Raw genomic sequence first — 27,825 nt, forward strand, 5'->3', positions numbered from 1 at the left:
TTATATCTCTAGATTATCTTTACTCTTCTCAGCAAAATGTTATATGAAAAATATCAAGTCAAGCTCCACTATGTTAGAGGATTGGGTATGGATTGGACATTTTCAGTATTTAACCATTGATGTCTGTACAACGACTTTGCTCAAACGGTACCACATGATAGCCACATGACTCACAGCACATGCACTCGTTGGGAAGGTGGTGACCCTGCTTATGAGTTCAGATTTACTATCCTCATGAACCAGATCACTGGTTCTTTTCAAGTTCTTCAGTCTTAAATGGATCATTTATGCCCACAGAAGTATTTTAGAACATACCAATTTGTTTTCCGTCATTATTATAATACAAATATATGATACAAATGTGCCATTAGTTTGTTAGGTAGTACTTTACTCTTAGTCCATACCCTGATTATGTAGATTAGATTTGAAATGTAATTCGATTTTCCCTCTTAGAATGTTTATTTCATATAAGTAAATATACCAACGAATGCCCATTAAAACTAGACATGTTCATTTATCTGAATGTAACGTGATTTGAAATGTTGGCTTAAGTATGGCAATGATGTACAACAATATCTTTCATTCGATGGAGGTTTTTTATTTGATGTGTCGACAAATGATTTCCTGACATAGAAAACGCTTGGATAGTTGTGTGGTATATTTGTCTTTTCAATCTCATCTAATAGGTTCTGTTGGTGAATTATACTGTTTGTGCCTCCATGAATGTCTTCCTTTGACTGCTTCCATGTCCTGATCATTACCAAAGAAGACTATAGTACTGCTCACATGAAGGAAGGGAATTTATTCTCCCCCACATTTCCTTAGAGAAAAATGTCCAATGTGTGTGTTAGTATGTGCCAACACTTTTGTTTTCAAAAGGAATGGTACCAACAGAACCCAGTGTCATAGCGCAGTTTTGCGGTCCCCCCACAAGGTCTAAGTTTCATAGCTAATTTCATGCTGTTTTACACATTTTTCCATGAGGCTGAGTGAAAATGTTGCTGTTTTAGAGCTCAGGGATTCTTGAAAGATGGGACAACCTCAACTTTTTCCTCACAATTATTTGTCTTAATATTAATAACATTTGAAATATACATTTTGATAAACCAAAGTAGCAGCTAGCGTACTATATAAAGGAAAAATCTATTATTATAATTTTTTTCATAAAATACAACTAACTGGATTTAACTCCATCTGACACCATAAAAGGCATTTCATTTGTACAATTATTGTCCAACAAGTATTTAACCCTACAGTTTTTTTTGTTGCATGGGCTGTATCTCAATCCACCGAATCGGAGATGTCACCTTCCCACATCTTCAGTGAAAGGTGGCAGAACTAGAGCGGTGTTTGTCAGTCTATGAGATATCCCGAAAATTGATATTCTCAGAAAAACCTCTGTAGTGTCCGAAAGGATTGGCTATTATTATGACCCCTCTATGGAAAGATGAGTCACAAACACAATGGTGTTCTCTGTTTTGCTCAAACCCCGACAAGCATCATGGGACTCCTCTGAAGATGGTACAGTCGATCTGCCAACTTCTGTCTGTAGCGTCCAAACAGTTTGGGCTACACACTAATATGACCCCTCTATGGAAAGGTGAATCTCTCACAAACACATGCATGTTGGTTGGTTTGCTCTGGGATGCCCACAAGCCTCACAAGACTTGTCTGAAAGTAGCAGGTACCAGTTACATTTTTTTATGGAAGAACTGTATATATGGAGATAGTTTAGTGCCTAAAATAAGGGGTTAAATAAAAATAGTTTCCTGATCTTTCTCATATCTATCTCTCAGATATAGGAGACACTTCAGAACAATCTTCCTTTTTATTGTTTTGACTGTTTATCCATGTTTCATCATATATATATATATATATATATATATATATATATATATATATATATATACATATATATACACACATATATACACACATATATATATATATATATACACATATATACACATATATATATATATACACACACACTTCAGGTCAAAAGTTTTAGAACACCTACTCATTCAAGGGTTTTTCTTTATTTTTACTATTTTCTATATTGTAGAATAATAGTGAAGAGATCAAAACTATGAAATAATACATATGGAATCATATAGTAACCATACGTGTTAAACAAATCAAAATATGTTATATTTGAGATTCTTCAAATAGCCACCCTTTGCCTTGATGACAGCTTTGCACACTCGTGCCTTAAGGGATCCTAAAATTCTAAATCAAATAGTTAAATGATCCTTGGTATGACCATCTTAAAACAAGGGTTCTTTATGGTATAGCTGACCCTGCTCATTCCTAATTAATTCTGGATTTTAGACAAATCTGTCAAAGTTGACCAAATCTCCAGACACAAGTTTTGAGATAAATATTATTTAAAGTCACAGAGGGCTATTGAAAGAAACAAAATACATTTTCAATTAATATCCATTATTTTTTAAGCACTTTTTGGGAGAGTTTGAAATTGGAATCCTTTGCTCCGGGACAAGGGCATTTCCAGGCATAGAGCAGACATGGAAACAAATAATATTGAAAGTATATTGAAAATTCCCCCACAAAAAGGTTTTCCTTATATAATTTTGCTAAATGTACATTTTAGATCAAAGAATGCAACAAAATCACTTATTTTTCAACTATAAAAAAAACTTTTTGTGCTGGACAATGATTTCCCCGACTTTCAAGAATCCATGACCTAATTTCCTGCTATTCTACACATTCTGCCATGAGGCTGAGAGAAAATTTTGCAGTACTAATTTCCTGTAATAAAAAAATTATTAATGGCTTATGATGTTTTCAGTACCATCTGCGTGGCTTGACTGACCTCCGGGGGTTTGGGGCCCCCCAAAGCTCAGGTGTGTGCTGCGTTTTTTTTTTGCTATGCCAGTGATAGAACCCCTGAATTCCTATAGGATTGCAAATCACCCAAAGTTTGTGCTTGTATGTATTTCTTCGATAAGGACAAAGCAACTAGACATTTTCATGTCAAAAGGCAATCATTGGTAAAACGGACATTAACTTTATTTAAAATGACTGCATTTACTCTGAAGACTTCGTATTAAAACATATTCAAATAATTTTTGTCTGGGTTAACAGTATGTATGGGCTCTAAACATTTTCTATACTTTATTCAATGTGCATGACAATTTTGTTCCACTAATAGTCAAGCTAAACACCAAATGTGCTCCTTGTCATATAGAACTCATGGATCCTGTAATGCACTTTGCTATCTCGGTTTGTGAAACAGAATAATACATTTTCTCATTCGCATATAAGGAAATAACCATGATTGTTAATGAGTTGTTGCATAATTTGTTAGGATTATATATTGTCAATGATAAATGTATGTGCCTGTATTTTCCTTCCATCAATGCTTCAATCTGTGAAATAAAATAAAAATAAAAAAAAATCTCTGATATACAACCTTTTTTAAACACTTCCAATTAGTATTTACCTATTTAGAATCACAAAAAGCATAGTCATATTGCAAATATCAGTTTGAGATGTACATACACATGGTGCTTTCATTTACTTTGAATCATTTTACAGTATTAGATTGTGTGTTCTTTTGCTCGTTTCATATCATTAACATACAGTACATGTACAGACTCAGCAGGTAATGATGACCAGGTTGGGAATAAATAGCTTGACAGTGCGGCAGTTATCAATCCAGACAAACACACATTAATGCATAAGAGGATAATACACTTCCTATAAATACTGTATGGGATAATTGAACTTTCTAATGTAATAATACTCCCCTGATGCAATAGTGACACATTTGAATGGATGGACATCCCTACATCCTAACAGGCACACCTCCTGCTGGTGGAGGTTTCAGCCTGGTCGTTAGTGGCAGCACTCCCATTGGCAGCCTCTGACGCAGGCCCCTCTGTGCTCTGCTCCATGCGTCTCATCACCAGATCCAGCAGAGTGGTCACTGCCTGGTCCACCTCAGCCCCTGTGGCACTACTCGTCTCAAAGTAGGGGATACTAAGGAGGAAAGGAGTAACTTATTATACCGAACACTATAATGAATGGATAAAGAACAGTTAACTTGTGGTTTATGTATTAAGGTCAGTTAACTTGTGGTTTATTTCTAATAGGGTAATTTCTAGTTTAAAGATGCTTAAGAAGATCCATAGACCTTGGCTTGTAGTAGCTCACTGATTCCTTCCTTGTGAATTAACAGAGGTATTAAAATAGTGAGCCTGTTTCCAGCATTGGATCTGGATCGGTACAAATGCTTTACAGTGGTGCTGAAGGTATGAACTCAAACAACCTCAGTTTATGTTAAGGCACTGGAGAAGTTAGCCGTGCCAATGGTAAGAGGACTAGCCAGCCATTTTATTGCATTGTACGGTCAGATCAGATTTCATAGAGGCAGCAGAATTTTGTCCTGAGCAAGCAAGTATTGATCTCACTTACCCATATCTGTCCGCCAGGTCTCTGGCTTGTTTTCCTTGTACATCTCTCAGGTCATTAAGGTCTGCTTTGGTGCCAACTAATACTATGTCTGGACTGTCACAATAGGCATTTGCCTGCAGCTGACCTGAACAATCATAGCAAGACATAACATTTCAGTTATTTATGGATATGTCAATTCGTATTTGAATCACAGCAAGCTACCCTGCTACCGAGATCATTTACTATAATGCCCAGTGGTGGAAAAAGTACCCAATTATCATACTTGAGTAAAAGTAAAGATATCTAAATAGAAAATGACTCAAGCTAAAGGAAAAGTTACCCAGTAAAATCCTACTTGAGTAAAAGTATAAAAGTATTTGGTTTTAAATATACTTAAATATCTAAAGTTAAAGTATAAATAATTCCTTATATTAAGCAAACCAGACGGCACTATTAAAATAAATAAATATATATATATATATAATTACGGATAGCCAGGGGCACGAACCAACACTCAGATATCATTTATAAACGAAGCATGTGTTTAGTGAGTCCGCCAGATCAGAGGCAGTAGAGATGACAAAGGATGTTCTTTTGATCAGTGTGGGAATTGGACAATTATCCTATCCTGCTAAGCATTCAAAAATGTGATGAGTACTTTTGGGTGTCAGGGAAAATGTATGGAGTAAGAAAAGTACATCATTTTCTTTAGGAAAGTTGTGAAGTAAAAGTTGTCAAAAATATGAATAGTAAAGTACAGATACCCCAAAAAAACTATTTTTACTTAAGTACTTTACACCACTGATAATGCCAAATACAAAGTGAAATACCCGATTAATGTGGTCTGGTTCTTAGAGGATGTACTAAATGGATGATTCACAGACATACTCATCCAGTTCCTGACATTCAGAAAACTCTGCTGATTGGTTAGATCAAACATGAGCAGGAAGCCCATGGCGTCTCTGAAGAAGGCTGTGGTGAGACTTCTGAACCTGGAATTTATACAATTACAACAATGTTCAAATACTGGTAAAGCTATGGATGTGGACTATCATTGAAAACCTCATCTTACAAATGATACAAAATGTACTGTCTGCTTGTTTATGTGGCCTACCTCTCCTGCCCTGCTGTGTCCCAGAGCTGTAAGTGCACTTTAAAAGTCTTCTCTGTCGTTCCATCAGAGCCAGTCCCCAAATACGTCTGAAGACATAAGAAAGATGTCAAATAAGTGTCATATCAAGAGCTAGGACCAAAGACATACTCTTTGGCTCTGGAATTTGTTTTACCAATCCAACGTACTGTTTTAATTAGGGTTCCAAGCCCCGGAGGAGCTTGAAACCTATTATAATTGTTAGGATTATTATTATCCTATTTTTGGAGCACTATAGCTCTTAAAATGGTAAGACCTATAGAGACCAAACTTGGTGGGATGGTGTATGTTGGTGGACAAATACATCTGGTTAATACGGGTGCAATTCGGCCAAATGGTGCAATTCAGGCTCCCAAGTGGCACAGCGGTCTAAGTCACTGCATTTCAGTGCAAGAGGCATCATTACAGTACCTGGTTCAAATCAAGGCTGCATCACATCCAGCCGTGATTGGGAGTCCCATAGGGCGGCGCACAATTGGCCCAGCTTTGGCCGGGGTAGGTCGTCATTAACAAGAATTTGTTCTAAACTGACTTGTCTAGTTAAATAAAAACAATAATACTTTTTTTGTGTTCTTTAAAATGGTGGCGCTATAAACAACTTGACTTCAAAAGGTCAGCCCCGCCTACTCATTTGACCTTGTCACAGAGTTGGGTACAAAGGTTTCTCTTTACCCAATAAACACATTTTCCTCTAGGACCAATGACATCACTATGAAGATCATCTGACATTTTGAAAAATATTTTTTTCCCCAAAATGTTCAACAACTCCTCAGACACCGCTAAACCGATTTCTCAGAATCTTGGTGTACAGCATCTATAGACCAATAACGTCATATTCTCCATAAATTAAGTTGATTTCTTAAACGTCATGGCCGCTGTGAGCCAATGAAGTTCAGTGAGCTCGGGCCTGACAATTCAAGTCAATCTTGGAGGGAACAGAGCCCCCTCCTGGCCATTCATCTCAATACTCTACAATGTTACCTGAAGTGTGCACTTGTCCACTATCGACATGGAGTACGTTTACATGCACACTAATACATCGATATTGAACTGATTATGGCAGTAGGCAGATTATGAAATAGTCATGTAAACACCTTACTCTGTTTATCTTAATCGGCATGACGTCAAAATCGAAGTTTGCATCAACCGATTAAAACACCTAGTTATCTGAGCGTTCTTTCTTATTATTAGGTCACGTAAACGCCTTAAAATCGGCATTCCAGCGGTGTATCTGATATGCGCAGATCAGTGAGTTCGGAACAACTGAATATTTGCGTCTTAGACATAGTTTTCACATACAAACTTTACATGATCGAACTCGGAATCAAATATGCTTCCCAAAAATAACATGGTCGCTGTTGTAGAATGTTTATTTTGAATGTCGATTTTCTGCATTATCAGAGTGCCATCAGGACGCCTGATTTCAGATGTGTCCATGTAAACAGCATTATTAGGGAAATCGTTCTTCTTGCAAAGCTTGTTCGCGTTTGAATTAAATTATTATATTAATCTGACTATCCACAATAATCACACCATTGTGTGCATGTAAGCATACTTATGGATTCAAGAGTATAAAATTGGTGCGAGAACCAGAGATGAAGTCAGGACCAGAACCCTTTAGATCCAGACTAGACTTTCTAACACCCAGACCAAGGACCAGTTGATCGAGACCACGACCAAAGCAAGACCAGTTTAAATGAGTAGAAATAAGATCCAATAGAGTTAACATGAGTAGTGTATAGTTCTGTTAAGTTCAGTACATTTTAGTCATTTAGCAGACACTCTTATCCAGAGCAATTTACAGTAGTGAACGCATACATTTTCATATTAGTACCCCGTGGGAATCTAACCCACAACCCTGGCATTGCAAGCGCTTTGCTCTACCAACTGAGCCCCACAGTACACCATAGTTTAGCACAGTACAGTTCATTACAGTATTTGTTTTACTTTAACCTTTATTTAACTAGGCAAGTCAGTTAAGAGCAAATTCTTATTTACAATGACAGCCTTGGAACAGTGGGTTAACTGCCTTGTTCAGGGGCAGAACGACAGATTTTTACCTTGGTAGAGCATGGCGGTTGCAATGCCAGGATAATGGGTTCGATTCTCACGACCACTCAAATGGAAAGAATGAATGCACGCATGACCGCAAGTTGCTTTGGATAAAAGTGACCTGTTAAATGGCATATATTAGTGTTACAAGATTGAGTCAAGACTGGAACCTGCAATTCATACATACATTCATGCTCTTCCACAGTGTTCGACCCTCATTTTTGTTGTGGTCAGAGGTTTAGTGCCTGCGACTTGTAATACATGACAGCCCAGGTTCAAATCCCACCATTGCCGGTTTCAGATAGACATCCCTAGACAGTGAGGGATTGTTGGTGTTGTACCTGAACTAAAATGTATGACTTGTAAAATAAGGCATAATATTTGAGAAGGCGAGAAAGGCTTGGACCCCGGGTCATCGCTGCTTGCAGCTATTTTTGAGTTGATACCCTACTATTCCTTGCAAAAAACAATCAACTGTTCAACCTTTTGGATTTGCAGAATCACATTATCATAAATTGGAAGTTGTGGAGCAAGGATGACTGAAAATGAATTTTATCTTGGAAATGAACATCATGGGCTACACAGTGAAGTAAAGCATCACGACTCACCACTCTCTTTTCCCTGAAGTCTATTCCCACTGTGGTGGTGAACTTGTGGTTGAACTTGTTGTCTGTGTACCTGTAGAGGAATGTGGTCTTCCCTACTCCAGAATCCCCTAACGACAGGAGCTTGATCAGAAAGTCATAATCCCAATCTGTCATTGTGCAGCCTCGTGCTGAACCTGCCCTAAAATATTAAACAAAAGTACCATATTATGGTCATATTCTTACTTGCATGTGACATGCTTTTGCATAGAGAACACAACTACATTACATACATTACTGTAAATAGTTGTACATTCACCATTATTATAGTAACAATAAATACAGTTGAGTCACTATTACATTGCCAGGACTTCAGAAGATTCTATACAGGTCTTCCTGAGGACATTGCAGGCTTGATTTGTGCCCTTACCTAATTATATACTTGGAAATGGTCATAAATATACAATGTAATTACAGTACTGTTAATATAGCCAATATACTGCAAATTGCCTTAACATTTAGAAAACAGGCAAACACAGGTCCAACAGAACACATAGCTCAAATTCCCAGTGAATGGCTTCATGATCACAGGGGCTTAAGGTTCCGCCCCTTTTTTTTCAATTTTCACCGAAAAGGACATACCCAAATCTAACTGCCTGTAGCTCTGGCCCTGAAGCAAGGATATGCATATTCTTGGTACCATTTGAAAGGAAACACGTTGAAGGTTGTGGAAATGTGAAAGGAATGTAAGGGAATATAACACAATAGATCTGGTAAAAGATAATACAAAGAAAAAAAACGTTACTTTGTAAAAAAAAGAATTGTACCATCATCTTTGAAATGCAAGAGAAAGGCCATCATGTATTATTCCAGCCCAAGTGCAATTTAGAATTTGGCCCCTAGATGGCAGCAGTGTATGTGCAACATTTTAGACTGAACCAATGAACTATTGCATTTCTGTTCAAAATGTTGTATCAAGACTGCCCAAATGTACCTAATTAGTTTATTAATAACTTTTCATGTTAAAAATTGTGCACTCTCCTCAAACAATAGCATGGCCTTCTTTCACTGTAATAGCTACTGTAAATTGGACAGTGCAGTTAGATTAACAAGAATTTAAGCTTTCTGACAATATTGGATATGACTATGTCCTGAGAAATGTTCTTGTTACTTACAACCTCATGCTAATCGCATTATCCTACTTTAGCGCAACCATTACATTTACATTTAAGTCATTTAGCAGACGCTCTTATCCAGAGCGACTTACAAACCATCCCATGGACAGGACACCGATCCCAAAGATGTTTTAAAAGTTGATCAGAGAGGAGCTTGCACATGACTTGACCCAGCTTTCACATGATTAATCAAGTGGCTGTCTTGTGTGAGCTGTAGGAAAACTCAAATGTGGCTTCTATTGATGCAAGGAAATTCTTTCATTGTCTACATACAGTATACTCTCAAATAGTTCTGAGAGAATACAAAAGAGCACAAAGAACTTGTGCTCCTCTAACTTATTCAGTTACACTGGTAATTCTTTATTTGAGAAATGAAATGACAAAGCATCGTGTAGTCTGAAAGATCAAGTGGAAGAAAATATCAAAAAGGATGTTTACATTTTTACATCATTACCATCATGGACATCCATTGACCCATTATAGAGTTGAGAACAGTCTAAAAGCACAACCTTCTTGATTATTTCAAATGTTTTGTTTATTTCCAATCTGTGTCATACTTAAAAGAGGCCCGTCATGAGACTCAGATTCCTTAAACACTGAAAAAGGAATGAGATGCCCATATTAAATACTGACACATTTCCCGTGTGGATTATAAAAAAGATATTTGCTCCGTTCATCTTTCCCTCAATTATGACTAGTCTACAAGTCCCTGCCGCTGGAAAACATGCTGCCACCACCATTCTTCACTGTAGGGATGGTGCCAGGTTTCCTCATTCAGGCCAGTGTTGAATGTTGGTTTCATCAGACCAGATAATCTTGTTTCTCATGGTCTGAGAGTCCTTTAGGTGCCTTTTGGCAAACTCCAAGCGAGCTGTCATGTGCCTTTTACTAAGGAGTGGCTTCCGCCTGATTGGTGGAGTGCTGCAGAGATGGTTGTCCTTCTGGAAGGTTCTCCCATCCCCACAGAGGAACTCTGGAGCTCTGTCAGAGTGACCATATGGTTCTTGGTCACCACCCTGACCAAGGCCCTTCTCCTCCCTCAGTTTGGCCAGGTGGCCAGCTCTAGGAAGAATCTTGGTGGTTCCAAACTTCTTCCATTTAAGAATGATGGAGGCCACTATGTTCTTGGGGACCGTCAATGCTGCAGAAATGTTTTGGTACCCTTCCCCAGATCTGTGCCACGACACAATCCTGTCTCGGAGATCTGCGGACAATTCCTTCGACCTCATGGCTGGGTTTTGCTCTGACATGCAGTGCAAACTGTGGGACCTTATATAGACAGGTGTGTGACTTTCCAAATCATGTCCAATCAATTGAATTCACCGTCCAACAGGACAACAACCCTAAGCATAGTAAGACAATGCAGGATTGGCTTCAGGACAAGTCTCTGAATGTCCTTGAGTGCCCAGCCAGAGGACGAATTTTAACCCGATCGAACATCTCTGGAGAGACCTGAAAATAGCTGTGCAGCGACGCTCCCCATCCAACCTGACAGAGCTTGAGAGGATCTACAGAGAATGGGAGAAACTCCAAATACTGGCGTGCCAAGCTTGTAGTGTCATACCCAAGAAGACTCGAGGCTGTAATCGCTGCCAAAAGTGCTTCAACAAAGTACTGAGTGAAAGGGCCTGAATACTTATGTAAATGTGATATCAGTTTCTGAAAAATAGTTTTTGCTTTGTCATTATGGGGTATTGTGTGTAGATTGATGGTGAAAAAAACAAATTTGATCCATTTTAGAATAAGGCTGTAACGTAACAAAATTGGTAAAAGTCAAGGGGTCTGAATACACTGTATATTGTTTTATAATATAATAATTGAGAACTAACAAATCACCAAAATAAAAGCTAAACAGTCAGGGGAATTGAACATTTATAAAAACAATGAATTTAACAGTATTGATTTAGTTATTGAGTTTGACTAAAATAACACAGCATCCGCCATGGCAAAATGCATATAATTGCAGGAATTGTTTTAAAAAAAAAAAACATTTTTCATCATTTAGCAGACGCTCTTATCCAGAGCGACTTACAGTAGTGAATGCATACATTTCAAACATTCTTTCTCCGTACTGGTCCCCCGTGGGAATCGAACCCACAACCCTGGCGTTGCAAACACCATGCTCTACCAACTGAGCCACAATTATCCTTTAAAACTACAAATATATATACAATTTCCTGCAATTCTCAGAAATCCTCCTCCTCCGAACATACATACATACATACATACATACATACATACATACATACATACATACATACATTGCATGCTCGGAGGAGGATTTCTGAGAATTGCAGGAAATTGGCTTAAAAATGCTAAAATTGCAACACCAAAAAAACACCAAGATGGGGACCTCTAAAAATGTTCTGCTAAATGCAATACCACGTGCTCTGCCACACCCACCACCACAGCCCCTTTTTGATCCAGTTCTATCAGTGGCATGTGTTTGTAATGCCAGAAATATTTGAGAGCCATAGAACAAAATCAAATCAATCAATATGCAAATTCTAATGATGATAAATGGCCATTATGCACATAAGGAAAGTCTCACGTAGCCTTTTCAGAAAATGTAGGCCAATTATATAGCCCCCAACAATACAGTGTGACAGACAACACAATGCCTGATGAAATGCCTGAAGATGATTAAGCCAATATGCCACACACTGATGCGGCTGAATAATTAGATTAACTTTACCAAGATTTGACAAAAACAAATTCAGTCTTACCGATTTAGCCGGAGGTATTGCCAACTTCCATTCAGGGAGCTCAACCCGTGCTTGGTAAACACATAGTGGGGGGAGACATGCTGTTGATTGAACCTTTTCCCCTCTCACATGCTATAAGGGAGGAGTTTCCAGCTTTAAAAAAACAACAACCACAGAGTGTGGTGTTCACAGACCTTGTGCTTTCTGGTATTTCTCAGGAGAAAAAAAATGAAAAACTGGATTGAGGCCCTGTCCACAAATAATGTCCTGCTGTTGATTTCAGTGGAACTCAGCCAACTGGAAGTTTTGTAAACCCCTTAAAAGGCCCCTTCTCCCGCGTACTCTTCTGGAAGCTCAACAAGTAGGCTAATCTTTGGCTAATACTCAAAACTGAGTTTTTCCTGTCTAAAAAGTATGTTTTAGGACATAATTATGAAGTCAACTTGTGGGGGGGCATGTGGAGTTAACATGTACTGTGTCATCCACTGTATGTAAATCATTTTTATACAAGGTCTACACTAGATATACTGTATATTAATCAATCATATGACACTGAATTGTGCACCAGGGAGCAGAATTTCACTGAAAAAAATCCACGTTTTAAGGCTCACATGTAATGCAAACTAATTCCAATGTTTATCCATTTAAAACTGTACAATAAAATAAGGAAATGATCTTTATTTACATATTTCTTGGAACATTACCATATGTTTACAAAATGTAAAACAGTTTGAAAAATGTATATTTTAACATTAAATTCCTTATATTTGCATTGACTAAAATAACTATGAATCTCACTTGCTGAACATCCGAAAAATAAAAAGAATGATTTGAATATTTGTCCAAATTCTTAAACACCACATAGTGACCTTTGATATAACGGACACATTCTAACCTGAGCTGGGTTTGAAATACTTCAATAAGTTATTAGCCTGACTGCTTTTAGCTGGAGCCTTCTTCTCTCTGGCCAGGGGGCTTTTGCCCTGTTTTTTCAAAGAGGAGGAAATCTTAAGGACAGGTATCTGTTGTCTCCACTCAGACAGTAGCTCTCTCTGAACCTCTGGAGGTAGTTCTGAGAACACCTTGGGGTCAACGTTTCCTGGGAAACCACAGTCAGCCAACTGCCGCTGTGACACGAGGCCTGTAGAGGAGTTCCCCTCCTCCAAGAGGTCTGTGAATGAATACTGCAGGGAGGAGACTGTGTGTTCTTGTTGGTTGTTCGTTGTCGGTGCATTGGGCTGTCTGTCAAAGCCCTTCACAGTTTCTCTTAGGTCTATGGGAGTGCTGTGAAATGAGTCATTACGTTTGCATGCAGCAGGCTGAGAGAGCGAGGCAGGCTGTTCTGAATGGTTGTGGTGAGATGAGTGGGCTCTGTCTGCTGGATCAGATACTGTGGGTCTGACGGACTGAGTGCTATGGCTGTGGAGGCCATGGGCGGTCTCTGGGTAGGCAGGTGATAACAGTTCCTTCTGGATGTCCTCAGGCAGGAGACTAAACACCTCAGGGTCAATGTTGGGGGGCAACGGAGGAACATCTGTCATCCCAGGACTGTTGGTCCTTTTATCATCTACTGTTCCACCTATGCAGCACTCACCCACCATAGGCCGCTGCTGGGAGGCCTCAGGGCTATGCATTGTTGACTGTGTGTAAGGCTTGATCTTAAGGTTGCTAGGTATGTCTGGTATCCAGTGTGATGCATCCTGACCAGTCAACTCCTCTGTCTTACCTTCAACATCAGATCCAGCCTGTCCCCTGAGGTTACCAAGCACACTTTGAGACAGATCCTCCAAGAGGGGAAGGAGAGAGAAATGATGCACATTTTCAGAATTCTAAAGACAACACATAAGGAGTACACATGGCAGGGTAAAGCCTGAGACAGAGATACTAGTTTACTTCTAATGGGTGACATCCACATGTCTTCTTACCTGGCACCGAGAGGAGGCCTGTGTTTTCTCAGGAGATCTGTGTGTGAAGAAGGAGGCGATGGATCCCTTGCTGACAGCAGCACACTTGGCCTGCAGGTTACTGAAGCACACATTGAGAAGGGTGAGGTGGAAGGCTGTGTTGGTGGCCACCATCTTGTGGAAGAGCTTCATGGCCATGGTGACCAGCTGGGCCAAGGCATCACAGCTGCCTGACAAACACCACAGCAGATTTAAGAGGTGTTAGCTGCTAAATGCACAGTAACTGATCTACCATTCAAGATCTGTGAAATCCATACTTAGAAATTAATGTACAGTTAAAATGTAGATACACAGTACAGTAGGTACTAAACAATAGTATTTGCTGAAGCCATTGGCAGTACATTGGCAGTTTCAATGCCTAATGACTCGCAGACAAAATATATTCCATATTTGTGTGAGAATTATTTAACAGGTACCAGAGGTTATCTTTTGCCCAATGTGGTTGGGGATGGGACACTGCCTGCTCTCCCGGCTGAACCACTTGTTGGTTGCAGAGTAACGCCTGATGGTCAGTCGAAGGGTGAAAGGCTGCCTGCCATCTTTATGCATCCTAAAACCAAGACAGCTTAGTTAAACTTAAGAGCAGAAACACTACTTGGAGAACCATTTCTGCACCTTGCAATTCAAACCCTATGATTACCTGTCTAAAAGGCTACTCAACAGATCTTTAACCTTTTGCCAAACTTCATTGGTTGAGGACATTTTCTTGAAAGAGTCTTCATCGCTAAGAGACTTGGTATGTTATGAAGACAAGGAGAAAAAATACAGAAAGACATATCAATATGTGCACTGTAACAGTATTAGCTGAAAATTGATTATTGTATTGATCCGTTTTCATCTCACACCTGTGGAGCACCAGTGGGGGTGACTGGAGTGTCATCGATGCCCAAAGCCAGGTTCTGGAGGCGCTGAGCAGTGGAAACTCCAAACTCCCTCACCAGGTCAGCCAATGGGAAGAGCTGCAAGTCCTGCACACCAACCAATCCCAGGGCCTGAAGCCTCTTAGCAGTCTGGTGGCCTACTCCTGAAATGGGCCATAATGGGTAAAGGTAAAGCACTGAATGGCATGACAACAGCTACAGAGAGGTGATTACGGCTGGGGCTACATGGATCAACAACAGGTTGGATAATCTACCACAATACTCTACTTCATGTAGTGACTTGGATAACTTGCTGAGAGTCAAATTAGGAATAAAGCGTAAATCTATACCTGGTACTTTACGTAAACCATTTAGACTGCCCATAATGTCTTTCACACTCTCTGGCAAAAGTGTGGTTTGTTGATTTGGCTTGAAGGTGCCCGCCACCAGTTTGGCCAGCAGCTTACTGGTAGCAATGCCCGCACAGCCAGTGAGGCCCAGCTTGCTGTGGATCTCTGCTCTCAGTTCAGCTGCGATATGTGAGCCCACCGCTAGTAGAGGGTGTACCATGACTTTGGCATCTGAGGCTGAGTAGACAAAACAAAAAGATACACAATTCACAGTTACATTTCACATCATCTCAACCTGATTGCTAGTATGTAGACATGGAATTTCTTAGAACTAACGGCTAAGGTTAAGAATCCAAACCCACAGTGGCTCAAATTGTAGGAAACTGAAAGTGCAATGCAAATGTTTATACATTTAGCTTCACAAGTTGTCTCACAACCCATATCCTGGTTTCATAAGTCCCCAGTCTGAATGCTGCTAGACTTTATGCTACTCACTGTCAAGACTGTAAACGTGGCCTTCATATGAATAGTGAGCAGACTCTGGGGTCTGTTCCATCCTCCTCTCCACCATCTCTGTGATGTCCATGAAGTTCTCATCAAACCCCAGCCGTTCTACTAATGGACAGAATGACATCAGCAACTCTGAATGGAGGAAAGCACAGAGACAGGTGAGAGTTTTTCCATAAGAAAAAACTGATAGTAAGGTAGAATTCATTAGAGCGTAACACTGTGGCTATAAAAATAAATGTATCATCTGAGGTTTGTGAGATCATCACTGTTCTAGCTGTGGTTAACTCATTTCAAGAGTTACTGAGTTGATTACCTGTAACTTTGTAAGATGTCTCTCTGTAGTGTGTCAGGTCCTCTCCCTTGACCAGCACGAGCTGAGGACACTTCTCTTTGGCATCCGTCACTAACATCAGCTTTGTCACACCAAGGTCCCTGGCCACATAGTTACAGGTGACGATGATGTACTTTTGCTGAATACCTACAAGGAGTCCAGAGATAAGTTGTTACGCAACCAGTGCTTCCATTAACATGTTGAAAAATGATACAGTAAAACGTTTAGACACAAAGAATAGGAGACAAAATAGAAATAGTATGTCAAATAAATCACCTAAAGGCACATTCCGCAGTGCTGGGTTGCGGATCATTTCAACCTGGGCATAGAAACAGTCCAGGTCAAAGTGCAGGATGACTCTCTGTACTGGTGTTACAGGTACCTTATCGCAATATTTGCCCCCGTGGATCACTGAAAGAGAGAAGTGCAGTTTCACAGTGAGAACAATTACAGGTGAAAGAGCTATTACACCAGTGGTTCCCAACCTATCCACTGGGGTACTTGAGAAGACTCATGAGACCATAGACCTACTGGTAAAATGCACATGAGGGGGTATTTCAGGGGTACTCCTAGCCCTTGATCATGACTCCCAGTTCTGTTACATTACACATAAGTCATTGGACGAATGCGTCTTCTGTACGAGGAAGTTTTGTTAAGAGCCCAGATACTCTGTCCGAGCATTAACATGCACTGCTTGCGGTACAGTTTTTGAAGAATACGAACTTCATCTTTCATATCAGGGAGAAAAAAACAAAACGTTAAATTGATACACATCTTTAGAGGCACTAGCGGACTTACCATTTGGCAGAAAAGGCAATTGCCTCAGGCCTCACATCAAGGGGCCTCATGAGCTGAGCATAAAAAAATATATAATAATAATAATACTCCACTCGAGGCATAACAAAAATCTTTTAAAAAACTATTTTTTTATACCTACAGGGGGTCCTTATTTATATACCTACAGGGGTCCTAAAATCAAATAGCTAAAATATCCTTGCTTTGACCATCTTAAAACAATTCCATATGTTAGCTTAGTAGTAGTCGTCGTCTTGCTTTGCTATACCTCCAATATCGCATCGCTGTCACACCGCCTTTGGAGGTCTGGATAATATTTTCTTGCAAAAACGGTTTGAATGAGTCGCTGGCTCCCAGCGGCAAGATTTTTGATAGGATTTTACGGTTCAAGAACCCTCTCCCCCCATGCCCATCGGTGCTACGTGTTATGTTCGCCACTGTTTTCAGACAGGGAAGGACACATTTTACAGAGAGTTGTTCTGTATGCTAGTTTGCAACATTGCAGAAAATGGAAGAAAGCCTGGAAGAAAAACATAATTCTGTTTTGTTAGATTTTCTTTCATTTATTTTTATTTCATCTTTATTTAGCCAGGTAGGCAAGTTGAGAACAAGTTCTCATTTACAACTGCGACCTGGCCAAGAATAAAGCAAAGCAGTTCGACACATACAACAACAGAGTTACACATGGAATAAATAAAACATACAGTCATTAATACAGTTGAAGAAATTCTATATACAGAATGTGCAAATGAGGTAAGAAAAGGGAGGTAAGGCAATAAATAGGCCATGGTGGCAAAGTAATTACAATATAGCAATTAAACACTAGAGTGATGTGCTCTAAACATAAAATTGCATACATCAACAAATTTTGATGGGGTTTTAAATCAGCGATTTCCTGGCCATCCTCACCAAAGAATCGTCAGGCACTGTTGCACCTACGACATTAATCTAGTGAGCACTATTGGAGCTCCGCCCAAGCAAGGCATTTGATTGGTTTGATGTGTACCAAGGCATCACTGATTTACACCGGGTCTCCACCCCTATTTAGCCATTTTTCAACAATGAACTTCCCCAGGATTGCCTGTATTAGGGAACCCTGGTTCTCGACCAGGTTAGTTTAGTAGAAACTCAGCCTCGGGCCCTTAGACTCTATGGGGATACAATACGCATTTCTTTAGTAAAAAGACAGGTGCTGCTGATATTACTGCCATCGTCATTGAGGCAGAGGACATACATTTTTTATTTTATTGAACCTTTATTTAACTAGGCAAGTCAGTTAAGAACAACGTATGTGTAGCCCATGTATGGCATATCATACAATTTTTTGGCCAGACAGCATCAGATAGATTTAGTAAGACAGAGGGGCACTGTTTCCCTTGCTCGGATGCTTTCTCCGGTGAGAGAGTTTCAACCACTCGCATGAGTGAAGGAAAGTTGGCGGATGCACAGTGCACTGTTCGCATCCTGGAATTATTTTGGGTGAATGTACAAAGGTAACCTACTTTGTGAAGTGATTTGTTTGACAATCAGATGAAAACATCCTAACTGGTTGTGTTCATGGCACATTTAAAAGGTAATACATTTTTACTATAAGACCCATTCAAATGTTAAAAAAATCAGGGGGGGAGGGGATCTGGGGGGGCTAAAACTGGGGCCTCCAAAACACTAAGTCCACCCCTGTTTATAGGGTTAATGTTCCCACATGGCCATATCACCAACTTACAGCTTGTGTTTATGGAAGACAGACAGAAGACAGAGGGACCACCTGTGCTAATTCGCTATCTCGCATGCTCTGAACACCTGTGTGTAATGGAAGAAGGCCTCCAGAAACGTGTTGTCACTGAAAAATACTTTTGGCTGCAACTGGTTAAAACAGTGACAGTAAGTGTGAAATAATGTTTTATGTGATATGAAAGTAAAGGGCTTTATGTTTCTAAAACTACTGGGTTAGGGTACTCTTGCCAGATCAACATTTAGTTGGTTGTACAGTAAGCAAAAAAGGTTGAGAACCACTGGACTAGGGTAGTCTGGGCAGAGCAACATTCAGTAGGTGGTACTGTAACTGAAAAAGGTTGAGAACCACTGGGCTTGGGTAGTCTGGGCAGAGCAACATTCAGTTGGTGGTACTGTAACTGAAAAAGGTTGAGAACCACTGGGCTTGGGTAGTCTGGGCAGAGCAACATTCAGTTGGTGGTACAGTAACTCTCAAACTCTAGGCGACATTCTGCCTCCTCCCTAAGGTTCTCAGCCATTAGCTTCACCCACGACTGCCTCTGTGAATTACAATATTGACGCTGTGTTTTAACGTTTAGAAACGTAAATAATAATTTCTTGCAATATGGCTTTCGAAACATATGGCCCTCATCTTTCATCAGCGAGAAAAAATGATTCAAAAAAAAAATCTACACTTACTGTAGCAGTTTTGTACAGATCCATACAGCTATGGGTGCCTCCATACGAGGAAACGACACTTCCGCTACACTTCCCGAGTTACTCTTACACACAGGTGGTCAGAGCATGCTAGATAGCCTCGTCTTCCGTCTGTTTTCCGTAAACAAGCGCTGTAACATGGATATATTGCCGTGTGGGAACACTAACAAGGCGTGTATCAATTTAACTTTTTGTTTTTTGAAAATTATTTCTCGCTGATATGAAATAAGGTCCGTTATGTTTCCAAAACCGTAGTGCAAGCGATGCATTTTAATGTTCAAACCGAGCATCAGGGCTCTTACCAAAACTTCCCCCTACAGAACACGCCTAATGTAACAGAGTCATGACCAAGGAGTGGTACAGTAACCGAAAAAGGTAGGGAACCACTGTGTACACACTGAGTATAACATTACACACTTATTATTCACTACACTTAACATGCAATGTAAGTAAAGCAATTTGCTTCCGTCATTTGGTGTCACTTGTGTTGTTTTCTTACCAACATGGGGGGGTTGAACAAAGTCCGAGTAAATGCTCTTCCAGTCAGTTTCATCATCAATGTCCTCAACACCCACGTCCATTTCTAAACAACAAGAACATTCTGATGTACTCAAAACATCTAATATGAATATGTTTGAGTGTTGTTTCGATTTTTCATGCAACACACGAACGTCTCTTGGATGTCTTCTTCTGATTCTGGGTTCGTTGGCTTTAGCAGCAACAAGCGCATTTGCACCACCTACAGTTCTGAAGTACTTCCAGAGTAGCAGACAGGCACAGCCACTGGGTGGCACCAGCCACTAGGCATATTTGTATTTTAGCCTTGGGGAAAGCTTTATCAATTACAGGTGGATTCCCTGTCAATTCATTTCAAATGTGCTAGCTTAACTCTTTACCAAAGCGAACTTATTTCATATGATCATCATCATCATGAATTTAAATGATTGTGCATGGCAGTCCACTATAATATTTTTGACAGAATGTCCCGCGCCACGACTGATGCTATAAAACTGACGTAACACTGACGTCATGACAGGTGCATAGTGTTGTGAGTGGACAATTGATGGAAAGCGCCCACGCGTGAATAAATGTTATTAAATATAGCCGGAGTACAGATAAATTATAAGTAGTCGATGTTGTCTTCCATTGGGTTCTTCGCTGAAATAGACTGTCCATTTTTCAGACGTGACCACTGTAAGCGGCCCCACTGTCTGTACAAGCATGACAAAGACGAGCGAGGAATGTTTGACAACACCCTGTATGGGTCACCGGTAACAGCAGCAGGTCAGTTTGGTTTTATTGTAATTCATTTACATACAAATTCCCCGAAGTATTTTATCTTCAGCTTGCCTTTAGTTTTGCCATAGTTTTCCAAAAAGGCATACTCGTTAATTGCCACATTACATTTTCAAGTGGAAATGGGCAGTAGCCCATCAATTTGAAACCGGATTACTTATTTTAAAGTCTGCCTATAACCTAATTGCAGTGCATCAACCTGGCCTGACCATGTTTTAAGGAATTATGAGAGGTGGCTGCATTTTTTTTTTCTTCACTTTGGAAAAATAGTATGGCATGTGTGTAGTAATTTACATCGTTTGATTTTCTTTATGACATCAGTTTTCTCTTTACTTTTTCTCCATGAACAGGTGTTTGGAAAACTCATTCCACTTCCATCAATGGAGTCCCACAGGTCAATGAAGCCAAAGACCCTTGCCTTTTGGAGTTGGAGAGGATCAACAAAGAAATTGAGACTGTGAAGAATGAGGTTGAGAAGGAGCAAAGGAGATTATCTCGTTACCAAACTGTGCAGGTGGACAGTGAAAGGACAGGGTCCAAGAAAGTCTTGATTGCCAAATCTGAAACACCAGGTAAAGATCTGAATGGAAATAGCGTAAAGTCTTCACACAGGCAGTCAACTACAGCCTATTCTCCCGCCCGGAGGAAGTATGTGGTTGACAACTCCAAACCCAGGACTGATTTGGAATACGACCCCTTGTCCAACTTCTCAGCTTCTTTGCGATCTAGTGGTTGTTCTGAGTACAAACCAGGTAATGAGCAGAAAGTGAGAAGTGGGCAAGGTGTGAAGAGGACTAGAGAGAATGTTTGTAAGGAGGACCAAACTAAGCCACCTTCTCAAGAGTTCACTGTCTCACCAGCTAGTAGTAACAAGCTAGTTGATGACTCTGAAGAAGAAGAAGAAGGGGTCCTCATCATTGATATTCCACCTCTGGAGAGCGATAGAAAGAAGTGTCGGGCTCAGAAGCCCTGTAAGATCACCACAAACCAATCACAGGAAATCAAAGAGGAAGTCCACCCTGTTTTTGTTCCTACTGTGGCTCATGCTCCACTTAGTATTCCACTTCCTGTGTCCACTCCTGGTCCTGAAGTAGTCGAAGTCCTATCCCCACCTGCAGTGTCTGAGATTGTGAAAGATGATCACCTCAACACTTATGGCCTATCTAGTGTTTCCGCTAGTCGGGAAAATGAAGGTGAACCCAGTGCTGAGAGTATATTCGATGACTTGTCCAAATGCTTGGAAAACCTGAGGAGTGAAAGCGAGAGAATAGTTTATTACCAAGAGGCTGAATCCACTGCGGAAAGCAACTGTGGCCCAGAACCTGTGTCTCTCAAAATGAGTCTTTCATCCTTACAGACACGTCACCATAATGAGCCAGTTAAGACTGATGTCAACTTACTGATGGCAAAGCCTGGATTGCTTGAACGTGAGCTTGCCTACAACTCTGTTGAGAACAGTAACCATCTTCAACCCAATGAAGTCTCATATGGACATATATCTTCACTACCTCATAATGTTTTAGTCCCTCCCTCTGTCTCCTCCCCCCATAAACTCCCCATTGAGACCCAGAGAAGTGAGCAGCCAGTAGCACAGAGCTCTGCTCAGAGTTACTGGTCACCTGTACAAAGCGTATCATCAGTGCCATGTCTGCAGAAAATACCAGGCCAAACACCAGGGCTTGATTTTGCCCTGCCTAATCCAGTTCCGGTAGCAAACTTTGTAGAGCAAGCGGCCACTACTGTGGGTTTCCCCCAATGCCAGCTGTTATATGGGCCAACTACGTCAGGGACTAATGAAGTAGAATTACAATCTGCTCCTTTTGAGCAGCCTACTGTGGAAGCAGTGAATGAACACATTGTTATTGATTCAAGTTCTGAGGAGCTCGAGTATTCAGAGTTATCTGATAGTGACACAATGGAGGAATGCTATCGTATCTTCATGGAGGAAGCCAACAAGGGTGAAGAGGGATCGACAGACCAGGCTTGTACACCTGTAAGTGCATCTAAACACACATTGGGTGGGATAGTTGTACAGTTCAATGGAGATAGGAAAATGTTGTCATTGTGTGTTTTAGGTAGGAGCTGTGGATGTGGAGACACCAGGGTTAGCAGTGAAACCCAAACCGTTGCCAGGACCCAGGAAGAGGGTGGCCCATGTGTCCAGATATACTGAGGTACACTATTGAAGGCTACAACTCAAGCATATGACTGACTTTTATAAACTGTGATTCATGAAACGTTTCTTATTGTAATTGACTGCCTTCCTGTCCTATAGCCACCGGTGGGCAAAAGCAAAGCCCAGGTCATCGTTCCTTTCCGAGGAGGAGCCCCCCAGTTGTCCAACCCCTCTAAGATCCAGCAGCTGCAGCAGAGGGCCTCCGTTTTGTCCGCTGCTCTGAAAGGAGGCCAGGCATTCATCTCCTCCAACTCACAGAGAAAAGTGGTGATGCTGCCTTCTCCTGCTCATCAGGCCAGTCATCAGGCCACCCACCATCCAGTTCAATACCTCATTCACCAGCCAACTCACCAAACTACTATGCAAAACTGTAAGTGTCCATAACTTTAATATGTAAACTATACTTTTGTATGTGTGAGGAATGTACCAACCACTGCAATTTGATGAAGTTGTAAATGATAAAGTACAACAGGGTGATGTTGAGGTGAAAATGCACTCCTCCAGTCAGTTGGCATGTATATCCTATTGTACATATTTTTTGTCTGTTATGCATCAGAAGATTTCATCTATATTAAATGCATCTTATTTCCATCTGTACATGATACTAAGTTATTGGTTATATATTTTCCCTGCTAGCCTGTGTGAACGTCATACCTGTGGGAACAGCCATCCAGGTGGGCAACAACCTGCACTTCATCCTCCCAGAGGGAAGCTACACTCTGCCCATCACTTCAGCTAATTCTCCAGTCACTCCGGTCCATACCCCGGTCCATACTCCAGTTACCCCTGTTCCTGTACAACCTCAGCCTACTGCCTATATCCCTGCTAAGGTGAGTACCAACATAATGTAGAGATGGAATGAAATGGCTTTAGTGGTTTTCTTTCTATTGACACAGTAGCACATTACTGAGCAGATTATTTTCATTAGAGCTTGCATTCATATGTTTTCTAAAAAACTGTGCATGCCAAGGTCATTTTTGTTATGTTTCTCAAGTAAAAAGTCATTACTTTGCTTTTGTCCTCCCAGCCCATTCCTACCAAACGTAAAGCCAAGATGCGTCCTGAGGTCAGCGCCAAAGTCCCACATGACGTACGGCAGCGCTACGTAAACCTGTTTGTAGAGGAATTCCTCAAAACGTCTGTCACTGTACAAGATGCTTTTGAAAAGGTTTGTCCCAGAGCAGTCAACATTTCTATTAGCCATGATTATATTAAATGTGATTTGTCATACATGTTGTTGCCATGATCTATTGTTTTATGTTGGAAGCTGTTACAGTGTGATTTATACTTTAGGCTCTTGCTGAGGAGAAGACTGTGTATGATCGCAGCATCAACAAACTCAAGTACCTGAGTGTTGCAGTGAATGCACTGAAGAGGCTGAAGAACCAGAGCTCCGTCTCTGTCAAAGGTGCGAATCTACAGCAACTGAGTGAATGTATTCTAAATTGCTTTTTGATTAGTTGCTATAGTATGATATTATATTGTTAAATATCTTGTGGTGGGACAAAGATGTAAACAAAGGATATTTTGGGCTAAGCAACTCTAGTTGAATTGTTTCTTGTCTGTTCTTTTGCAGCTGGAAATGAAACTAATGTCCAGCTATCCAAAGGAAATATTCCACTCAATGAAAAAGCACTTTGGGCAAATGGTATCATGCATTCCTCAACACACATTTTCATTAAAAGGATAAGATTAGTTTCTAAGTTCTTATGCTATGCGTCATATCAACATCTTGACTGCTTTTCTGACACTTCCATGACTCATTTAGCTTTCCTATTCATTTTTTGCTGAAGGAGATGTTGCATTGTATGACAGTTTGAAGGAGCACATTCTGTCAGAGGAGATATTGACGGAGAATAACTATCCTCTTCAGCACCCAGAGAAATCTGGCAGTGCCATACTGTACCGTGAAGACTATAAAAAGGGAATCACTGATCGTGAGTACAGTATGACACATTGTTCGGTCTATATTGCTGAGTAATGACCAAATGTAAAAATGTACCTCTTGGAATGTGACATTTAGTCATAAGCATGTATTTTACATGCTTGGTACAAGCAATACATCAATAGGCCAGGGGTATTCAAATCCAACCCTGGAGGTCCAGAGTACTGTTTCTCTGTTGCTGGTGTCCCAGGTCTGAATCAGTCCCTGATTCGAGGGGAACAATGAAAGAAAGCAGTGGAACTGGCTTCAACAGTTCATATTTTAGGGCAATGGGCTGTGGTATGAGTCATTTCCCTAGGACTGGTCTACCTCGGGTATTGTAGTCAACATGGGCCTGTTCTTTTCATCATTCCTCATTCTAGAAGAGGGCATACTCCAGCTTTATAATGTCTTTGCTTTCAGGGCTCTGTTTAACTCCTGAATTGGCAACTTGTGTTTTTGTTTATGTTTCTGTGGGAAAAAAGCTTTGAAGAGGATTTGCTGTCGGTGTGGTGCCACTTACTCTGTGAACCAAGTGGGAAAGCACACTCGCAAGGAGGAGTGCAACTACCACTATGGGAAAGGAGTTGAGAAGAAGGGTGAGAGGACGTTATGGTATGTTCTAAATGTCTGAATACAGATATTTAATAACTTGCTCTTACTGTACAGTTCCAGGTGGAGTGGAAACACGCTACAGCTGCTGTGAAGGTGTGGCTGGGTGCCCTGGATGCCAAGTCTTCAAGGTAAGAAGATGACTGGTGCATTACACTTATTTTCCTTAAGACCCTTCTAAGATGTCAGGAAACATTTTGAATCGCTCACATATGTCTCCCCCCTCAGCTGCATGTCCATGATGCAGTTAGCCTGGATGGCTTTGTCAGTACCCTTCCTAGGCCTGCCTCTGACAAGGGATGCCCGGGTGTGTTCTCAGTCGACTGTGAAATGGTGAGATTCAGCAGTCACGTTATGGAATTCGTAGGCAACATTTTGCATGACATGCCAATTAAGGTTGGGTCAGTGTGTTTTGAATATCAATGTCCAAACTGCCACACTAGTGATCTGGTTTAATGTATGACTAATACATTTATTTTTCTTCAGTGCTATACCACTCAAGGTCTGGAGCTGGCCAGAGTGACTGTTGTCAACTCCAGTTTGCAGGTCATCTATGACACCTTTGTGAAACCTGATAATGATGTCATTGACTACAACACCAGGTAAGGCCACACAACACTCCAGAATTAATATTGAATCTTGACAGACTGCTTTATTTAATCCAGTATTTTAGACAAGGATGGCATGGAAGTCATTATTGCTCTCTGTTCCTTAGGTTTTCAGGCATCAATGAAGCTGATGTGAAAGGAACAAGCTCGTCCATCCGAGACGTTCAGGAGACTCTACTGAGCTTTGTCAGTGCAGAGACTATACTGATCGGCTACGGCTTGGAATCTGACCTCTGTGCATTAAAGGTGAGTTGCGCTGCATTATTTAACTATTTATTAGTGAATGGACACTGATATGGAAAGTCAATATCAGTCTTTTTATTTTATTTTTTTCTCGATACATCAAATAAAACAACATTACCACGATCTTCTTAGAGCATGTTTTTTTTAGTCCTGACTAGGCCTAATCTGTGTCTGGGAAACTGGCCCATAAAGTTTGTCCCCTTGCCTCCTTGCCTGTCTCAGCTGCTCCATGGCACCGTGGTGGACACCTCTGTGTCGTTCCCCCACCGCCTGGGCCTGCCTCATAAGATGACCCTCCACAACCTGACAGCAGACTACCTCAGGAGGATCATCCAGGAGAGTGGTGGGTCAAACACAAACAAGTCTGGCAGTGGGGAGGATGTCTATCTACTGTGTGTCATTAAAGTTTGTTTTTTATACCGTCAAACTGATCATGGTGGAATCAGGGAGACATGTTGCATGAATGTTCTTAATGAAAAATATTTCACAATCCCAATTCTGTCCATTCACTACATCTTTTAAATGTTCTTAGAACACTAATAAAAAGGAACATTGCAGGTGAGAAGGAAAATCTGAGAGATAATATTGTGTTGTCTAGGAGGCTACAGTCCTAAAACATGTATCCACTAATGTGAGAATCATTCCTGATCCAAGGCTTTCCGATACATGTAAGATATATACAGGCCAGGCCTACATTAGTCTTGCAGTAAGTGTTTATGGCATTGTTCCTGTCTCTTCCAGTGGGTGGCCATGACTCAGCAGAAGATGCTGTTGCCTGTATGGAGCTCATGCTGTGGAAAGTCAAAGAAGATGGCAAAACTAAACGATGGTGATCTGAATAAAACTGGCATCTCCCACCTTCATATTCATGAAATCACAGAGATGTATGTTAAAATGTCACTTATTTGTATAAAGGTGAAATGTTGTTGGCTCATTTCTTCAAATGCTCTGGGAGGGACTTAGAGAGGGACTGAAATTATATTTATGTACATTTTAGTTTTTTGATAGAATTCATTTTTGTTTAATCTTTGTTCAGTTATGTTATGCTTCTCAGTCTCTTATGCCAATGTAATTATTATTTGGGGATGCACTCAACACTCGGAAAGAATAATATATTGAAAGTAAAAGCACAGTAAAGAAATCTGTTGTGGGGTATTATTATGATCATGGTTGATGGGAACTGCAGCATTATGCTTTCATAGCTATGTGTGACACCTGAGGAGGTTAGAGTCAAGTCCAACAGCCAATAAACTCAATGTGCACAAGAAACAGGTCTCCCAGTCTATCTACAGTCCTCAACACTTTCAGATGTTATGTGATGATACGTAAAACCACAGTGTCACTGAGGATAAACTATTTCAATAATTATCATCATCCGTTCTTTTGAAGGAAGAGGTTCAAATTGTGTAAAGCCTGTCATTTCGTCTACAACCAGGCAATGAACGCAAACGTGAACTAAAATAAATGGAACGTACAATATGAGACAAAAAAAATTCTGATTCCGTTTGGTGGCTATCACTTCTCCCTGATGAGGAAGAAAGTCAAGTAACAGTATTGAAATAATATTGCCTGGTGCTGAACCCATAAAAAATAGAATGAACGGGCAAGGAACCTCTAACCCTGGCAATTTGAATGATAAACTCA

At 40.5% G+C, this 27,825-nt stretch overlaps 3 protein-coding genes across 4 annotated transcripts; 1 reads left to right on the forward strand and 2 right to left on the reverse strand.

Annotated features, from left to right (window-relative positions):
* Nucleotides 1-3,007: 3,007 nt before the first annotated feature.
* On the reverse strand, nucleotides 3,008-12,583 carry LOC106585376 (ras-related protein Rab-27B). The gene is made up of 6 exons (XM_014171513.3): nucleotides 12,104-12,583; nucleotides 8,227-8,404; nucleotides 5,531-5,616; nucleotides 5,305-5,408; nucleotides 4,438-4,561; nucleotides 3,008-4,002 (listed from the first exon to the last, which is right to left on the reverse strand). Exons 2-6 carry the CDS (start codon nucleotides 8,377-8,379, stop codon nucleotides 3,816-3,818), a joined length of 654 nt encoding a protein of 217 aa, XP_014026988.1. The 5' UTR covers nucleotides 8,380-8,404; nucleotides 12,104-12,583; the 3' UTR covers nucleotides 3,008-3,815.
* A 162-nt stretch (nucleotides 12,584-12,745) lies between these two features.
* poli (polymerase (DNA directed) iota) lies at nucleotides 12,746-20,022 on the reverse strand. Its single transcript, NM_001140237.1, has 10 exons — nucleotides 19,822-20,022; nucleotides 16,374-16,508; nucleotides 16,080-16,244; nucleotides 15,752-15,898; nucleotides 15,257-15,493; nucleotides 14,892-15,070; nucleotides 14,687-14,778; nucleotides 14,463-14,596; nucleotides 14,008-14,216; nucleotides 12,746-13,866 (listed from the first exon to the last, which is right to left on the reverse strand). Exons 1-10 carry the CDS (start codon nucleotides 19,901-19,903, stop codon nucleotides 12,973-12,975), a joined length of 2,274 nt encoding a protein of 757 aa, NP_001133709.1. The 5' UTR covers nucleotides 19,904-20,022; the 3' UTR covers nucleotides 12,746-12,972.
* Nucleotides 15,787-27,450, forward strand: LOC106585729 (uncharacterized). Of its 2 annotated transcripts, none has more exons than XM_014172288.3 (17): nucleotides 15,787-15,924; nucleotides 20,506-20,606; nucleotides 20,969-22,611; nucleotides 22,694-22,792; nucleotides 22,894-23,164; nucleotides 23,431-23,624; nucleotides 23,822-23,962; nucleotides 24,088-24,202; nucleotides 24,371-24,442; nucleotides 24,588-24,731; nucleotides 25,204-25,317; nucleotides 25,388-25,461; nucleotides 25,559-25,663; nucleotides 25,817-25,932; nucleotides 26,046-26,184; nucleotides 26,404-26,524; nucleotides 26,923-27,450. In XM_014172288.3, exons 1-17 carry the CDS (start codon nucleotides 15,875-15,877, stop codon nucleotides 27,012-27,014), a joined length of 3,591 nt encoding a protein of 1,196 aa, XP_014027763.1. In that variant the 5' UTR covers nucleotides 15,787-15,874; the 3' UTR covers nucleotides 27,015-27,450. The 2 variants fall into 2 exon arrangements, with proteins under 2 accessions (XP_014027763.1, XP_014027764.1); XM_014172289.3 differs by lacking the exon at nucleotides 15,787-15,924 and adding an exon at nucleotides 19,394-19,697.
* Nucleotides 27,451-27,825: the final 375 nt, after the last annotated feature.

Source organism: Salmo salar, chromosome 24 (genome assembly GCF_965601325.2).
Source record: "Salmo salar chromosome 24, fSalSal1, whole genome shotgun sequence".
Taxonomy (NCBI): Eukaryota; Metazoa; Chordata; class Actinopteri; order Salmoniformes; family Salmonidae; genus Salmo; species Salmo salar.

Coding starts and splice junctions, on each gene's coding strand:
- LOC106585376 (XM_014171513.3), bottom strand. CDS start 8,379: ATGACAGATTGGGATTATGACTTTCTGATCAAGCTCCTGTCGTTAGGG. Junction 5,409..5,530: donor GACACAGCAGGGCAGGAGAG/GTAGGCCACATA, acceptor TATAAATTCCAG/GTTCAGAAGTCTCACCACAG. Junction 4,562..5,304: donor GAATGTCAGGAACTGGATGA/GTATGTCTGTGA, acceptor ATGATTGTTCAG/GTCAGCTGCAGGCAAATGCC.
- LOC106585729 (XM_014172288.3), top strand. CDS start 15,875: ATGGACAGAATGACATCAGCAACTCTGAATGGAGGAAAGCACAGAGAC. Junction 23,963..24,087: donor TACAAGATGCTTTTGAAAAG/GTTTGTCCCAGA, acceptor TTTATACTTTAG/GCTCTTGCTGAGGAGAAGAC. Junction 24,443..24,587: donor AAAAGCACTTTGGGCAAATG/GTATCATGCATT, acceptor TTTTTGCTGAAG/GAGATGTTGCATTGTATGAC.
- poli (NM_001140237.1), bottom strand. CDS start 19,903: ATGGACGTGGGTGTTGAGGACATTGATGATGAAACTGACTGGAAGAGC. Junction 16,245..16,373: donor ACTGCGGAATGTGCCTTTAG/GTGATTTATTTG, acceptor GACTCCTTGTAG/GTATTCAGCAAAAGTACATC. Junction 15,071..15,256: donor TGGTTTACGTAAAGTACCAG/GTATAGATTTAC, acceptor GGCCCATTTCAG/GAGTAGGCCACCAGACTGCT.